Consider the following 17717-nt stretch of genomic DNA (forward strand, 5'->3'; position numbering starts at 1 on the left):
TGTGCACCAGACCAGTGAAGGATAGGTCTGACATGGTGAATCTCTCCCTGGATTCCTCTCCTCATCACCCCAGATCTCAGTGAGCCCTGCCCTTCCCTCCCATAGAGAAATCCCAGCACTGGGAGAAAAGATCATGCCTTTATTTACCAGACACATGTGGCCAGTGTTTGAGTGTCGAGCTCCCACAGGGCCAATTCAGCTGCTCCCAGGCCCTTCCGTATGTTGCTATCAGGCCACAAAATGTGTGGTTGTGTGTGTGAATGAGAGTTCATGAGGAAGATGGGAAAACAGCTCAGTGTTTTGTTATGAGATCAGAAGGAGGGTTTTGTTGAGGGGTTAGCAGGGACTAAGAAACATAGGGAAATAGAGTGAGCATGGAGGTCATCCCACAACAAAGGGCTAGGGACAGCCCCAGCCCCACCACCTGAGCCAGGTAGGGGATAGGAGCAGCCCCACTTTGGAGATCATTATTTTCATCCTCAGACAGTTCACCTGCAACAAATGGCCCAATCATGTTGATTGCAGCCCTGAATCCTAAGTGTAGACAACAGCCCACCTAGGGAGTGAAGAATGAGTCAGAGGGGTCTCAAAGAAGTACACACTTAAATTCCTAAGGCCCAAGAATCCCAGACCCTAGCACATCCCCCATTAGAACAGAAGATCAGGCTCCTAGGCATCACCACCTTCAGATCAAGAAATTTGGGTCCTCAGCACCTCTCACCCTGGAGCCCAAGAGCCAGTGTCTCAAATGCCCTCCCACTACTGCAGCAGTGAATCCAGGCCCCCAAACCCTTCATCCTTGTAACCTGGGCTTCAGCACTCACCTCTTTCGAGACTGATGTAACCTTTGTAACAATGAGTGGCACCCTTAGGGCACGTGACATTTTCAGAGTCTGTGCAGAATCTACCAAAGTCCACACAGGCAGGACACTGAAGGTCTCCTGGGGCAGTGTCACCTGGGTAGCAAAGGCAAGGTTGGGGTGCACAGCTCTGCTCTCAGTTATAGCCACCCTCCTTGAGCCCAGAGTCTTCGCATCCTTGGGGCTCCATCTCTCCATGTCCCATTATTCTCTCATCTCCCTGGCTCCCTTACCTGAATGATGGATAGAGTTCAGCAGGAGACTGGTACTGAGGGCACTGTTGCACCCATTGGAGGAGCAGAAATTGGCATAGGAGGCGGCAACCATTCCAGGGGGACTCGAGTAGATGGAGAGAGTCTTGGAATTCTGTGTCTCAGTCCTGCCACAACCTTTACTCCCCACAGTGAGTGAGCTGGGTCCTGTGGGGGTAGAGTGACAGCTGGGTGTGGGGAGGAGAGGGAGACTGGAGCCAGGGATTCCTGGATTTTTAGCTGGCAGAGGGTGAACGTAGGTTCCCTGAGTACAAGAGCATGGGGTGGTTGCAGGCAGGGCCAAGACTGGAGCCTTAGCCTGGGTCCTCCCCCAGCTTTGTCCCCTCTCAGTTCTTGCTCAGATATCACATCAGTAGAGTCTTCCTAATTTCCCTTTTTTAAAATTGCAATCTTCACCTCAATCTCTCTATCTCCTTTCTCTGGTGGATTTTCTTTTTCCTCACTGGTATGTAAAACTTCAGAAAAGCAGACCCAATGAGATCTATATAGCCTGGCCCTCAACAGGTGCTCAATAAGGCTCAAAGTTACAGAAGTTACTGTGCTCCAGCTCTGTTCTCAGACCTGCATGGACCATCAAATATATCCTCATGATGTCCCAGCACAGTAGGTAGCATTTAGCATCTATTATCAGAAGAGGACAGCAAGCGCAGAAAGAGGAAGAGTGAGGTATAGAATTCCAGCATTGGAAGTAGGTAGGAAGTTCAGGGAACAGAATCCAGGACAGGAGACTCAGGATGTGATGCCATGGTCCCACCCTTATACACAGCTCACACACCTACATCTATGAGCAGAAGAGTCTCCTGGCACACCTCCTCCAAAAAACATGTCACATTCTTAAATGTATTCCATTCTTCCGGTTCCTTACTCAAGTTTGGTTTAGCCCAAAACGTGAATCCCTGTTGACAGGTCCGAAAAGCTGGAAAGAAATCACCAGCGTCTGTGTCAGCCCAGGAACAAGCCATGTCTCCCCCTCCAGATCCTGTGTTCGGGAAGGTGATCATGTTCTTCAGTCACACTCAGGTAACCTGGACAGTCAGTTCATCTCAGGTGGAGAAGGGACCTTTGACATGTATGCCTGCCCCCATTCCTTACACCACCACTTCTGCTCCAGCATCTGCAGGAACCTTGCTCAACACCCTTGAAGGCTGCTCCTCCCCTGGGGTGTGGCAGAGAAAGACGGATCTTTCTTAACCTGAGCCATCTCTGCTTCCGTCACTGAGGCTCAAGGTCCTCATCTGGATAACAAAGAGTGTAGACTGACACCCTATATTCTTTTAACTAAGAAATCCTATGTCCCAAACGAAGTTCCTCCAATGCCTAGTGTGTGTACTGAGCATTTACTATGTGCCCCACTGTGGTGACTGCTTTCCATGGAGTAGCCCATTTAAGGTTCCCAAGGCTCTCTCTCATCCGGGTTACCTCATTTTCTCACAGTGACCACCAAAGTAGGTGGTGTTATTTACCACTCCCCATTTTCAAGATGGAAAACAGAGGCAGAGGAGTGGTGAAGTAGATTTCCCCATGTCTCACCACTAATAGTTAGCCAAGCTGGGCTCCTGGGGGTGAGTGATGGGGAAGATAGTGTTTGATACCGTGCTCAGCTACCTAGGCCTCTGAGGTCCTCAGGAGTCCAGTCTGAAATACAGAACCCTAGACCTTCACTTATGGCCATCCCATCACCAGCAAGGATATGTCACGTGATGCATGAATTCCATGGCTGATGACACAGATTCCACCAACATGTTTAACTTTCACAACAGCCTCATGAAGGAGGACTGCTTGTTGCCTCTCTTCACAGACCACAACATCATGACTCCTGCTGCCCTGCTCCCAGCCTGGCCTCGGTTCTCCCCTCTCCCACCCTCCACATGCTAGTCAGCAGCAGCTCCTGACTTGCAGTTGCTCAAGTTGAGAACATTGCTGTCATTCTTAACAATCTCTATGACTTACACCCCCTGTTGCACCCATGAGGATATCCTGTTGGCTGAAGCTGCCAGATACCTCAGGAACCTGGCCACTTCTCATGACCTATATGCTGCTTCCACCAGCATTCAGGACCCAGTGGGCTCTGACCTGCTGAGTCTCTCTGCGGATCCCCTCTCCCACATCCAATTCCCACTTACTCTATTTCTAACTCAGCAGCCAGAGGAATCCCCATAAAATGTAAGTTGATTCATGTGACTCCTCTACTCAGAATATTCCAATAGGGCCCTGCCCCACTCAGAATAAAATTTTATGTCCTAAAAATGGCCCTAAAGGCCCTGCCTCTCCATCTGCATGTCCTGCTCCAATCTCTTTTGAACAGTCATCTGGGGCTACACTGACCTCCAAGCTTTCTTGCACACCCAGCAGGCCCCCACCCACCCCAGGTGTGTGCCCTTCTGATCCCCACTATCTGTAATCACCCACACCTCCTTGAGTTTTCTGAAAGACACTCATAGAGGTGGTGATCCTCCAAAGCTGGTTCAGTGGCACAACCCAGAGAGAAACTCACATCTCTCTGATTGAGACCTAGGCTCTTAGCGGCTGTGCTCCTCCCGATTGTGCCAATGCACCGCCCTCACTGGCACCGCAGCCCAATTCCTTAAGGGGCCAGTCAAGGCCTTTCACGTTCCAAGTCTTTGTTCTCCTTCAGTGGGCTCCTACCATGGCCTTTTTTGTGCAACCCATGCTCTTGCACCCAGGCTTCCCCAGCCCCAGGTCTTCCCAGTAGCTGTCTGTCTCCCTGGAATGGCCTTCTCGTCCCATGACATCTTGTTGTACCTCAGCTTCTGATGTCTGTTTGAGCTTACTGTCGCTCAATAAATGTCTGTTAAACTGCCTCACTGACCTTTTGAACCAGGGAAGGCAAACACATATCCCTAGATCTGACTCCTATACTGAAAGCTAACAGCATAAGTTTACATATGGGGGATATTCATTTGTGGCATAGTAGCTGTTTTATGTGGCATATGTGTGGTTCTTGTATCATCTGTGTATGGTACATGGGGATGTGTATGGGAGTATGAAATGTGTGACAGGTATATGTTATGTTTGCATAGTATATGTAGTGTGTGTGGCATGCGATGTGTGGTGTGTATATATATATTATGTATGTTGTATGTGGTTTTGCACAGGTGTGGCATGGTATCAGTTCTGTGTGTCTGTTTGGTTCGTGTGGTGGATTTGGCAGGTATTGTGTTGTGTGGTCTGTGTATTGTATGTGGTGTGTGGTATATGAGGTTTGTGGTATGTGTTACATATAAAGAGGCAATGTGTGCTGGTGTGATGTGCCTGCAATGCAATGAGTCTGAATATGTCTGTTGTGTGTATTGTGTGGTATGGTATATTACATGGATTACATTGGGTTTGTTTCAGGAATGCTTTCTAGATTATAAATGTTACCTAGTTCCAGAGAAAAGGGCCACATAATTAAACAGAATAATTTTTAAAAAGAGAAGCAGACTGTTCCTCCATGGTCAATACCTGTCTGTGGCTGCCTTGCCCACAGGAAAAAAAGGTTAAACTTTCACTCTGGCTTTGTCGCTTCTTGATCAGCACCAGGCCCCCCAGCCTCCCTCTTTACTCCCACACCAATATCCATTCCCAAGACATGCTAGGTCAGGTCCAGTCTCCCTGGCCTTGCACCACTGATCTTTCTGCTTGGAATAGCTATTCTGAGGTCACCCACACACATCTTGTCTACCTGAAAAACCAGTGACCACCCCCCTAGTCCTACGTGCACCCATGCTCTTTACAAGATCTTCTCAAGCAGAGCTAGGAAGCCATTTCTGAAAACAGGAAGATTATTCCCATCACCAGGCCTTTGCACATGCTGTTTCCTCTGCTTGTTCATGTCCTCTTCCTACTCTACTAATAAACTGAAGCTAATCTTTAAGACATGTCTCACACATCACCTCCTCTGTAAAGCCCTCCTTGAAACCCACTTCAGGACATTACTGTTTTCCTGCTCACAGCTCCTCCAGGCTCCTTCACCACAGCCATGTGACCATCTGCATCTGTGCTGTCTCATCTCCTAGTCCTGAAGTCCCTTTAGGGTAAGGACAGGGTCTGAGTCCTCTGCAGTCCCCACAGGAGACCTTGGAATCCTGCACAAACTGACTTTTCATCCTGTGCTAGCCCTTGTGCTGCCTCAGGCTGGAAACCTTGGTGTTGGTGACACCCAGGCCCTGTCCTCAAGGGTCCCAGACTAGCCAGAGGGATCCAAGCACAGACGACTGTTTGCCGAATCCACTCAATGTTCTCCTTGAAGCTTTAAAGGCTGGGTGCCATGGGCAGATGGGGAAACTGAGGTTCAAACAAGGAAGGTCCTCTTCCTACTCTGCTAAGCCCCCACTCCCCTCCCTGACTCCTGTGCTTCTCACTGAGACACTCCAGGCCACTGTCAGTCTGCCCAGGGCATAGTCAGGCTGCCTTTGTGTGGGTGAGTGGGGACACTTTCAATGTCCCTACTTAGCCCCTGCTTTCCCTACCACAGCTGAAACATCCTTGGTTTTCTCTGGCCTTCCTTCCTGTACAGCATGGCTACTGGAGTACCCTAGTACCATAGGTGAGGGATAGATGAAGGTTGGGGGGAGGGTAGAGTAGTTGAAAAGAGATCAATGACCCAGGGCTACCAAGGTCAAGAGTGTGGGGCAAGCCCTGGCTAGTGTGGCTCAGTGGATTGAGTGCTGGTCTATGAACCAAGGGATCGCCAGTTTGATTTACGGTCAGGGCACATGCCTGAATTCTGGGCCAGGTCCCACTGGAGGATGCACAAGAGGCAACCACAAATTTATTTTTCTCTCCTTCTCTTTCTCCCCTCACCTCTCTCTAAAAATAAATAAAATCTTTTAAAAAAGAGTGTAGGGACCTAGAACTGAAGGCAATGAGTCACTCCCAGCATGAGAACTAGGCACTCTGCACTCACTTCTACATCCAATGGATAAAGCAGAATGCAAAGCACCCAGCCCTGTGTGCCACTTGACCTTTCTCCCTGCTCCCCACTCCCTCCCACATGGACAGTCTGTCCTCATTTGGTTTGTCAGTCTCAATGTCACCTGAAACACCCACCAGTGAGTCCCTGTCCTATATCTGTCCATGGACCACATGCCCTGTCTCTCCATTTCATCTGGACACCTATTACCAGCATTTTCATCCCAAAGCATGTACCAAGACAATTCTTCACTTTGCCTATGCCTGAGTGAGTAATAAAATTCTTATTTTATTTAGTACCCAAAATGCTTTTGGGTACTAGTGTTGGTAGGATATGCTGGAAGTCCAAATTTCAAGCGTCATCATAACTCAAGGCTGTGGGGCAGGGCACAATCACACTTTCTGGGTATGGGACTCACCATCAGCATTACAGTTTTCACTCACAGACAAGGGCCCAATTTCCCGAGTCTCATTAAGTAGGTTGCAGGCTGCTTAGGACATGCATCCCTGGACTCTCAGTTTGCTGTTGATGCCCCCTGTGGGAAGGGCCCAGGAAGAGTGAGAGAGGGTGAGATGCCACCACTGGGACCATCCAACCCTGAGAAACCAAGCCTACCCTTCTCCAAGTCCTGGATCTTAGCTAACCTCTCTGACTTCAGTGCCTACAGGGACCTCCATGTCGCAGCTCACCTCCCCTGAGCTCGAGGATCCCGTTGTAGCAGTGTGAGTGCCCAATGGGGTAGGTCACCTCTGTCACAGACTCACAGCCTTCTGTAGACAAGCAGACTGGGCACTGCATGGACCCTGGGACTAGGAGGTGAGAGGGAGGAAGGGAACACTTAGCTGCCTCCATATTTGGATCTGGTGCCTTCTACCAACCCCCTTTTCTGGCATCCATAATCAACCTCCTCAGTCTCCTCAGACTTTTCCAGTTCAGGTTTCTCTCATATAGGCCTGGGGTGCAGGAAGTTGGGGTCATGTGGTTGGGGAGAAAGTAAGGTAGGGGATAAAGAGATCTGGGAGAAGGACTGGGGACTGATCCCAGAGGGGTGCCCCGGGAGGAATAAAGAGAGAGTTCCCCCATAACTTCACTACACAGACCAAGCTGACATGATGCCCCAAAGGGGAAAGTAAGCAGAGCATCACCCCAAACCCAGTTTAGGATACAGACAAGGAGAGTGAAGAGTTACAGGCTAAGTTCACTTCAGAAGAGGAAGTACCAAAACCCTAAATGAAACATGGGTGAATCAAGCACAACAGTGTAGAAAAGGGAGCACGGCCCTGGTCCAGGCCATTGCCAGAATCTGAGGTGCAGTCCAGTGTGCTGCCCCAGGACTGTGAGAGGAAGCTGTGCCAGGGAAGGGAGTCCTGGGGAGTGTGAACAGGCTGGGTGGCCAGGAGGCGTCTAAGCAAACATGCTCTCTGTGCTCTCCTCCTCCCCACACCCCCTCTTCTCTCCTCCTCCTCCCCTCCCTCCTTGTCTCACCTGCAGGGAGAGACAAGTTCCAGAAAGGGAGGGTGGTGGAGAGGTCATTGCAGAGGTCCTTGTGGCGACACACATGGGTATAGGAGACAATGGAGAGACCCGGACCTGCCCGGTGCTGTGTGACACGAGCCTCTTGATCCTCCTCCTGGGTACAGCCCTTGGTGAGTACTAGGAGCACTTGGGGTCCTGGATGGCAAAGGGTTCAGGCTGAGTGAGGATCAGGACTCTGGGTTCCTAGAGGGAGGATCTGTGGATTGGTTAAGAGGCTGGAGAGGAGATGCCTGAGTTCCTGAGGGCCTACTGCTTTGGAGGAGGGCACAGTTCTTGGTATGAGGGAGGGAGTCTCCTGAGTCTCCACACAGAACACAGGCAGGACTGGTCAGGAGGAGAGGGAGATCCCTGCATGCATCTGGGTGCTGGTCATGCCTGAAGTGTATACAGTCTGTCTCACCATTCTCAAGTAACATCAGTGTGTCTTGGCAACCCCAGCCCTCACTGCAGATCTTCCTGCCAAAGGTCTGCTGAAAGGACTCTTCTGTTACATTCCTCACAGTTACTGCTGTTCCAGGCTGACAGATCAAGGCCTGTGCTCCTGGGAGGAGAACAGAAAATCCATCTTAGCCCATCCTCCCAGGAAATCCCCTCCCAAGTTGGGGTCTTCACTCACGGGGCAGCACAAGTGTGAGGCCTAGGAGGGCTGGAAGCAGAGCAGGGCTCATGGTCAAGGCTACTACAACTCTCTCACTCCTCCTCTTTCTCCCAGAAAACTGAGCCCTTTTATACCTCTCCTCACCCAAGGTAGCCAGGAAAGGGTGGGGAGTGGAGGACCTTGCCAAAAGAGGCCTAAGCCCACTTTCCTAATCTCACAAGCTTAAAGGCTGAGAAACCTGAGTCCTTCCTCTTCCTTTTGTCCAAGGAGTACAGCCTTCCAGCCCCCTTCTCTCTCAGACCCCAGAAGTCCAAGGCTCCTCCTCACTCCCATCCAAGAGTCCAGACCCCATATACTCCACAGTTAAAAACTGAGGCATCCTGACACCCAGCCTCCGTTGTTCAAGATTGCCAGCCCTATTTCCAACTGAGCCCAGCTGTGCAGGTCCCCACCCCCACCTTGTTACAGGATAGTTTGTGAAGACAGTTTCCTCATTTGTCCAGGCAACCAGGCCACCTTCTGGCCCCAGTTGGGGAAATGGCCCAACTGCTTGTGAGGACATTAGTGGTGGGTCTTGGCTGGTCCCTATGGCTTTTCTACCCTAACCTCTGCCTCTCACAGATATGTACCTCTCTTTTCTTTCTCATTCCTTCCAGTATGGCTTTCCTTTTTATTCCCTTTTCCATGATCTTCTTCATGCTTTTATTCTCCTCCTTCTGGTTCTCTCATTCGCTTTCTGTTTGTTTTCTCCCTACCAGCACAACACAGGCTGAGAGCTCTTGGTTCCTGTAGCCCAGGAGGGAGCTGAGGTATCACAGGGAGAGTAATGGCAGTGGAAGAACTAGGATATTCCTTGACAAAGCAAAGTTTCTCTACTAGAAACAGATGGGAACAGTGATGTGCTAAAAACACAGCTTTTCAGAAAAACAGCATCAACAAACCCTGCCTCATAATGTTGGCCTGTTAATGAGGTGCGGATTCTCTCACCACATCTGATTTTGAAGCCACCAACAGATTAACAAGATGACCTTGCCAAATCCTAAATAATTAACAATAGGTTTCACTGGCGTGTACCAATCACTTCTAGTCCACTGGGTAGGAGGGAGGCTGGAAAGGATACAGAAAATCTGTCAGTGAGTGCAGAGGTTAAAAAAGGAGAAAAGAATGGGTGAGAACAACAGTAGGGGAGAAATAAGTGTGAAATTCACAATGATATGTGTATTTTTGACATTTTCATATGTTCTGTTTTTATTTTGTTTGCAACTTACAGATGTGCCACACAGACACCAGTGTTAGTCTTATCTCCCACTGAGTCTGCACCACTAACTGGCATATCATGGGTGCTTAGTAGATATTTACTGATTGAGTGAGAGAATGAATGAATGGATGAATGAAGAAGAGGGAAAGATAGCACTACACCGGTGTAGGTTGTGCACTTTTGAAACACCTTCCCCTTCCCAATGATTCATGTTGTGGCTGTGTGAATGGAGCCCTCTGAAGTTGTGCATGGCCTGAAGCAGAGTCCCTGGAAGAAGAGGAGAAAGAAGGTGGGTAAAGGGACACATAGGGTAACAGGTCATCCATTAATTTCTTGTTTTAGTGAACAAATATTTACTGAGGCTGAACTTTGTGCCAGGCACTGTCCCAATTGCTGGGGTTATAAGAAGACCAGCAAGTATGAGGGCCATGTGTTTGTTGAGGTGGTAGCTAACTGAGAGACACAGACACTAAACAAATGCATGAACACAGAAAAATCTTATCTATTGCTTGGTGCTGGGCAGGTGATGTAAAAGTAAGTAATGGAAATGGGAGCAGGGTGGGCCATCCCGAGGATGTGACCTTGTGCTGAGGGCAGAGTAAAGGGAAAGAGCCTGCCATGGAAAGACAGGTGGGAAGAATATTCAAGGTAGAGGGGAGAACCTTTGCAAAGGCCTGAGGTGGAATCAAGCTTGGATTTTTTGAGGGTTAGAAAGAAAGCAAGTCTGGACTTGTCATGGCTACAGAGGGAGTGATGGAAGACAGGAGTGGAAAGGCTGGCAGGGGCTCAGCCAAGTAGACTCAGAAGATTAAAGCAACCTTTCTGGGATCCTGCATCTTTCAAAAGCCGAATGCAAAGGCTGGGTGTGGGGCTTCTTGGCAAAAAGTCTGACAACCCTTGGTGTAAAATTCTATTGCCTTCCTGGCATGCTCCTGTTGCTCCCTAACTGTGGAACCCTTCTCTGAACTTTTTCCTTCCCCTCTGTCACATAGGTGTAATGACTATCTGCAAGTCATGGATGTCTCTATAACCCAAAGTGGATTCTCAACACATGACTAAAAATAGGTAATATTGTAAGTCCTTAATCTGTCCAAGCCCTACTCCAAGCCCTTTGTATATTTCAACTTATTGATTCACACCCACAACTATGAGGGGGATCCTATTAATTGCCCAGTTATATAGGTAAATAAACGAAACCCCAGAAAAGTAAAATAACTTGCTCAAGGTCATACAGTGTGGCAGACATACCTACCCACCAAAGATCTTTGCTCCCTTTGGGATGTAGTGCTCTTATGAAGTGATGACTGGCCAGCTAGAAAACTATACTTCCCAGCCACCTTTGTCTGTAGGTGACCATGTGACTATTTTCTACCAATGGAACATGAGCAGAAATGACTGGTATCAATTCCAAGCCTGAGTGATTAAGAAGCAGGAGTGATTTCTTCTCCCATCTATGTGGCTGTCAAGGGTGGTGTGCAGATAAACCAGGAAGAAATACTGGGGAATGAGTCTGACCACACAACCCAGGGTTCCAGCATGGGGAAATGAAGCCTCAAAACCTCTGAATGTGAAAATCTCTAGGGGTTGCGGTGGTGGGAGAAACTCCCAGCCTCACAGGAGAGTTTGTTGGAGAGACCCACAGGGTCCTAGAATGTACACAAAATCATCCACCTGGGAATCAGCACCAGAAAGGGCCCAGTTTGCTTGTGGGTAGCAGGGGAAGTGACTGAAAGCCAGCCCAGAGCCAACTATTTTTCCCTCTCTAACCCCTCCTCTACATACAGTGCCACAATGCAGTGATGTGCATTACCCCCGCCCTGACAAATACCTAAGGCTCCACCACTTACTACATAACAGGCATGCCAAAACAAAAATATGACCCAAATGAAAAAATAGATCAAAGCTCCTAAAATAGAAATAAGCAATGAAGAGATAACCAACCTACCACAATTCAAAACACTGGTAATCAAGTTGCTCACAGAAACGGTTAAGTAGAGTCTCAAAATAGTGGAAGAAGTGAAGACTATGGAAAATTAAACAAAGGGAAATATACAGGGAACCAACAGTGATGGAAAGGAACCGGGACTCAAATCAACGATTTGGAGCAGAAGTTAGAAATAAACATTCAGCTGGAACACGATGAAGAAACAAGAATTCAAAAAAATGAGGAGAGCCTTAGAAACCTCCAGGACAACTTTAAACATTACAGCATCTGGATTATAGGGGTGCAGAAGGAGAAGAGGAAGAGCAAAAAATTAAAAACTTATTTGAAAAAATAATGAAAGTGGGCCTCCCCAATCTGACAAAGGAAATAGATTTCCAGGAAGTCCAGGAAACCCAGAGAGTCCCAAAGAAGTCAGACTCATAGAAGCACATGCCAAAGCACATCATAATTACCTTACCCAAGATTAAAGATAAGCAGAGAATCTTAAAAGCAAAAAGAAAGAAAGGAGATAGTTACCTACACAGGAATTCCCATAAGAAATCAGCTGATTTCTGAAAGAAAACCTTGCAGGCAAGAAAAGGCTGTAGAGAAGTATTTGAAGTTATGAAAGGCGAGGACCTTCATCCAAGATTACTCTATCCAGCAAAAGCTATCATTTAGAATGGAAGGGAAGATAAAGTGCTTCCCAGATAAGGTCAAGTTAAAGTAGTTATCATCACCAAGCCCTAATTATGTGAAATGTTAAAGGGACTTATCTAGGAAAAAAATTATCAAAACTATGAACAGTAAAATGACAACAAACCCACAACTATCAACAAGTGAACCTAAACAAAAACAAAAATAAGAAAAAACTAAGCAAAACAATAGAATAGGAACAGAATCACAGAAATGGAGATCACATAGAGGGGTATCGGCAAGGAGGGGAAGAGGGAGAAGGGGTGAGAAGGTACAGGGAATAAACAGCATAAATACTAGGTACAAAATGGACAGGGGGAGATTAAGAATAGTATGGGAAATGGAGAAGCCAAAGAACTTATGTGCATGACCCATGGACATGAACTAAGGTGAGGGAATGCTGATTGGAGGGGGTGTGAGGCAGAGGGGAATAAAGGAGAGAAAAAATGGGAGAACTATAATAGCATAATAAATAAAATATATTAAAAATGAAAAAAGAAATAAGAAACTGATGCTAAGCAGAGAGGAGGTAGGAGGGGAGTATCAGAGAAAGAAGGGAAAGGGTTGTCATGGAACATGTATGAAGGGCCCATGGACAAAGCCAAAGAGGGGTAGGACTGATGGTGGGAGGTGGGTGTGTAGGGGGTGGGGAAGATTGGCGGTGTGAAAATGGAGACAACTGTACTTGAACAACAATAAAAAAGTGAAAATAAAAGTTAAAAAAAAAAAGAAGAAATAAATCTCTGCTCTGGTTCTATTCCTACCCCACTCCTTGTGACCTCTGGGGTATTTGGCTAAAATCCTTGGAGTCTTGATCACAGAGGAATTGTGGGTAAGCAAAGGTGGGCTAGAACGGGGCCATGGAGAGATGGGATCTGCTCAGAGTCAGGATGAGAAATTACAAAGCCTGGGAAGTATGGGATGGGGGGGAAGGTGGCATTACATGGATTCCAGGGACCTAGAAGTACCATGAAGGAGGACTTTTTTTAAATCTCAGGATTGAGGTGAATATGAGTGAAGGGCTGACCTACATGTTGAGGGAGAAGCCACTGGATGGTGTGGTGAAGTGGGGCTGCCATCCTCCCAGACTAGGATGGGTCTGAGGATGAGACACAATGTTGGAGGAAAGGATAAAGTTCTTGAAGACTCAGGTTAAGAGTCTTGAAGACTCTTGTCCCTGATATCAGGAGAAGAGGGAGTACCAGATGTACAAGCTGGCAGAGTACAAGGGCAGTGGATATGGGGGATAAGAAGACAGAATTCAGATTGGTAATTACGAGTAGTTAGGGGATGGGGGAATGGGGAGCAACCCCTCAATGGGTACAGGGTTTAACTGGGGTGATGAAAATGTTTTAGTACAAGGTAGACATGGTGGCTACACAACATTGGGACTACACTAAATACCACTGAATTATTCACGATAAAAAATAACCTCATAAAATAATTATACTGAATGAAAGAAGCCAAATAAAAAGAAAACATACTATGTAATTCCATTTATATAAAATTAAAAGAATGCAAACTAATCTATTGAGTGACACAAAAGATGAATGATTGCCTGAGGACTGTGAGGATGGGGTGCAGTTTACAGGGAAGGAGTACAATGATATGTGAGAAACTTTTGGGTGGAATGGATACACATAGAGTGTGTTTACATCTCAACACTCATCAGATTTTACACTTTACATATCTGTGGTTGATTGTCTGTCACTTATACCTCAGTCAAGCTGTGATCAAGGCTTGATGTCATGAGTTGCTTGTGTGGTAAGGAGGGGAGAATATTGTTCTTTTATGACTGCTCTTTCTAAGTGGGCAGGCCCTGGATGTGAGCCCACAGGAGTGTGATAAACACAACAGCTGGATTTTTTTTTAGCATGCACTCTGCACTTGGCATTTCAGGGTTATTGGTTCATTTAATCACCCAAATGGGTCAGATGAACTTATTTACTTCACACAACTTTCCCACCTCCCAGACTGTACACGTGCTGTGCCCTCTGTTTGGGTCCATTGTTCCTGCCCTCTCCTGAGCTCTAGGTTAGGCTGGGCTTTCTCAATTAGATGTTTGTCTTTGGGAAAGTTTTTCCTGTTCCTTCAGTCTAGATGAGAATTCCAGATATGTGTGTCATAACACTCCATATTTCACCTTGGTAACCATCATCACATGTGTAATTTTAATACTCACTAATCAAAAACATTAACCAAGTCCTCACTATCTTCCTGACACTATTCTAAGAACTAGAAATAATGGCTGTGAAACAGAATTGACAGAATCCCAGTCCCCAATGGGTTGCTTCTGGGGAGTTGCAAAATAAACCAAACAACAATAATAATTTGCTAGTATGAAATAAGGAATGATCCCTGGCTGGTGTAGCTCAGTGGATTGAGCGCGGGCTGGGAACCAAAGTGTCCCAGGTTTGATTCCCAGCCAGGGTACATTCCTGGGTTGCAGGCCATAACCCCCATAACCCCCAGCAACCGCACATTGATATCTCTCTCTCTCTCTCTCTCTCTCTCTCTCTCTCTCTCTCTCTCTCTCTCTCTCTCTCTCTCTCTCTCCCACTCCCTCCCTTCCCTCCCTAAAAATAAATAAATAAAATATTTTTTAAAAAAAAGAAATAAGGAATGCTTAGGGTGTTTTTTTCTTTCAATATGAAAATGTTGGAGCATCAAGAAGGAGGTGAACTGGGTGGAAAAGACAGAGTGAAAGATGACAGGAGATAAAGTTGAAGAGGGAGGGGCCATCAGCCAGAACTTTGGCTTTCCTCAGAGTGACCTGGGAAGCCACTGATGGGTTTTGAGCAGGAGTGGATATAATTGATCAGTGTTTAGTGAAAGGAACCAAAGTTTTACTAAATTGAAGTTTCTTTTATGGGGTATTGATTTTAAGGTGTTTATTAAGAAAAAAACTCAGCAGTGTCGCAGGTTCGATTCCCAGTCAGGCCACATACCTGGGTTGCAGGCCTTGACCCCCAGCAACCGCACATTGATGTTTCTCTCTCCCTCTCTCTCTCTCTCTCTCTCTCTCTCTCTCTCTCTCTCTCTCTCTCTCTCATCTCCATCCCTTCTCTCTCTAAAAATAAAAATAAAATAAAAATCTTTAAAAAAAAAGAAAAGAAAAAAGAAAAAAACTCAGCAAGAATATTGACCCTCCCCACTTTCCTGCCAAGAGATTCAAACAGAAAACTTTGCTTTAGGAAGAGAATCAGAATGTTCATCTTAGCATAATTTTAAGTATGGCAAATAAAAGTGCTTCAGGCAGGTGCCTACTAGCTAGGCTAGACACCCCGAGTCCCACTCTTTGAATTGCCTGGAAAGAACTCTCTTCCTATGTATGTATTAACTCCCTATAAATGGCCCATTCTCACTTCTAAAATCTAAGACCTTATTCTCCTTTTCTTTTTCTTTGTTCAAAATGTTTTGTGTATCCAATGTTTCCTTCCTTTCTGGAATTTTCATGCTTATGTGAATTCCCCATGCTCATGTATTAAAAATTGATATTCTCCTGCCAATCTGTCTCTGTTAATTTGATTATTAGCCCAGTGAAAAGAAATAAGCGGGTAGGAAAAACAAAATTAATATTTTTTTAGCTTTTCACATTAGCCAGGATCCATGTGGTTGCTGGATTTAGAGCAGGAAGCCTAGTTGTTACCGTCCACATTTAGCTAATTATTGATAGGAAAGGAGAGTAAATGTACCTAGATATTGAGCTTAATAAACTGGGGGACATAAGCCTGCTTGCTTATCCAGGAAGCTACAGCTTTACAATCCAGGGGATCTCAGCATTGCTTCATCAAGGGGATTAACACTCCTCCCTTCCTCCCTTTGGTACTGGATTTTTTGTATACAAATTGTTTACTTTATTTTTTTAATTTTTAATTGATGTTTGAATACAGTTGTCTCCATTTTCCCACTATCGCTTTCCCCCACCCTATCCAACTTCTCCCACACTCAATCCTGCCCCCCTTTGGCTTTGTCTGTGGGTCCTTTATACATGTTCATTTATGACCCTTTGTATTCTTTCCCATATTATTTCCCTCTCCCCTCCCCTCTGGTTATTGTCAGTTTGTTCTTAATTTCAATGTCTCCAGTTATATTTTGCTTGCTTGTTTGTTTTGTTAATTAAGTTCCCATTAAAGGTGAGATCATATGGTATTTGTCTTTCACCACCTGCCTTATTTCACTTAACATAATGGTCTCCAGATCCATCCATTCTATCAGGAAGGGTAAGAGCTCCTTCTTTCTTTCTGCTGTGTAGTATTCCATTATGAAAATGTACCACAGTCTTTTTATCCACTCATTTATTGATGGGCATTTAGGCTGCTTCCAGAACTTGGCTATTGTAAATAAACCTGCTATGAACATAGCAGGTGCATAGGTTCTTTTGAACTGGTGTTTCAGGATTCTTAGGGTATAATCCCAGCAGTGGAATTGCTAGGTCAAAAGGCAATTTCATTTTTAGTTTTCTGAGGAAATCCCATACTGTTTTCCACAGAGGTCACACCAGTTTGCATTCCCACCAACAGTGCACTAGGGTTCCTTTTTCTCCACAACCTTGCCAGCACTTATTGTTTGTTGATTTGTTTATGATGTCCATTCTGACTGGTGTGAAGTGGTATCTCATTGTGGTTTTGATTTGCATCTCTCTGAGGGCTAGTGATGCTGAGCATCCTTTCATACATCTCTGGGCGCTCTGTATGTCCACCTTAGAGAATTGTCTGTTCAGGTCCTTTGCCCATTTTTTAGTTGGGTTGCTTGTCTTCTTAGAGTGGAGTCATGTAAGTTCTTTATATATTTTGGAGATCAAACCCTTGGTAGAGGTATTATTGGCAAATATATTTTCCCATACAGTTGGTTCCATTTTCATTTGCTAATGTTTTTTGTAGCCATGCAGAAGCTTTTTATTTTGATGAAGTCCCATTTGTTTATTCTTTACTTTATGTCCCTCGCTCTAGGGGACATACTGGTGAAAATATTGCTGTGTGGAATATCTGAGATTTTCATGCCTATTTTCTCTTCTAGGACTTTTATAGTCCCATGACTTGTATTTAAGTGTTTCATCCATCTTAGTTTATTTTTGTGTATGGTGTAAGTTGGTGGTGGACTTTCATTTTTTCACATGTAGCTGTCCAGATATCCCAATACCATTTGTCGAAGAGGCTATTTTTATTCCATTTTATACTTCTGCCCCCTTTGTCTAATATTAATTGACTATAGAAACTTGGGTTTATTTCTGGGCTCTCTGTTCTGTTCCATTGATCTATGTGTCTGTTCTTATACCAGTACCAGACTGTTTGGACTACCGTGGCCTTGTAATATAGTTTGATGTCAGGTATGGTGATCACACCTACTTTATTCTTCTTTCTCAAAATTGCTGCAGCTATTCAGGGTCATTTACAGTTCCATATAAATTTTTGAAGTGTTGGTTCTATATCTGTGAAATATATTCTGGTATTTTAATGGGGATTGAGTTGAATCTGTAAATTGCTTTGGGTAGAATGGGCATTTTGACAATGTTAATTCTTCCAAACCATGAACATAGTATATGCTTCCATTTATTTGTGTCTTCCTTTGTTTCTTTTTTCAGCATTGTATAGTTTTCTGAGTACAGATCTTCTATCTCCTTGGTTAGGTTTATTCCTAGGTACTTTATTTTTCTTG

General features: G+C 45.6%; 1 protein-coding gene across 1 annotated transcript; it reads right to left on the reverse strand.

The window, feature by feature from the left end:
• Nucleotides 1-346: 346 nt before the first annotated feature.
• On the reverse strand, nt 347-8251 carry LOC123822906 (CD177 antigen-like). The gene is given in 9 exon segments (XM_045845080.1): nt 347-492; nt 825-956; nt 1094-1279; nt 1908-2048; nt 6466-6582; nt 6737-6850; nt 7533-7718; nt 7984-8124; nt 8200-8251. Coding segments are annotated over 9 exon segments (1215 nt in total).
• Between the last annotated feature and the right edge of the window lie 9466 nt (nt 8252-17717).

This window comes from Phyllostomus hastatus, unplaced genomic scaffold (assembly GCF_019186645.2).
Source record: "Phyllostomus hastatus isolate PE091 unplaced genomic scaffold, TTU_PhHast_1.1 phas_contig_468, whole genome shotgun sequence".
In the NCBI taxonomy this organism is placed as follows: domain Eukaryota; kingdom Metazoa; phylum Chordata; class Mammalia; order Chiroptera; family Phyllostomidae; genus Phyllostomus; species Phyllostomus hastatus.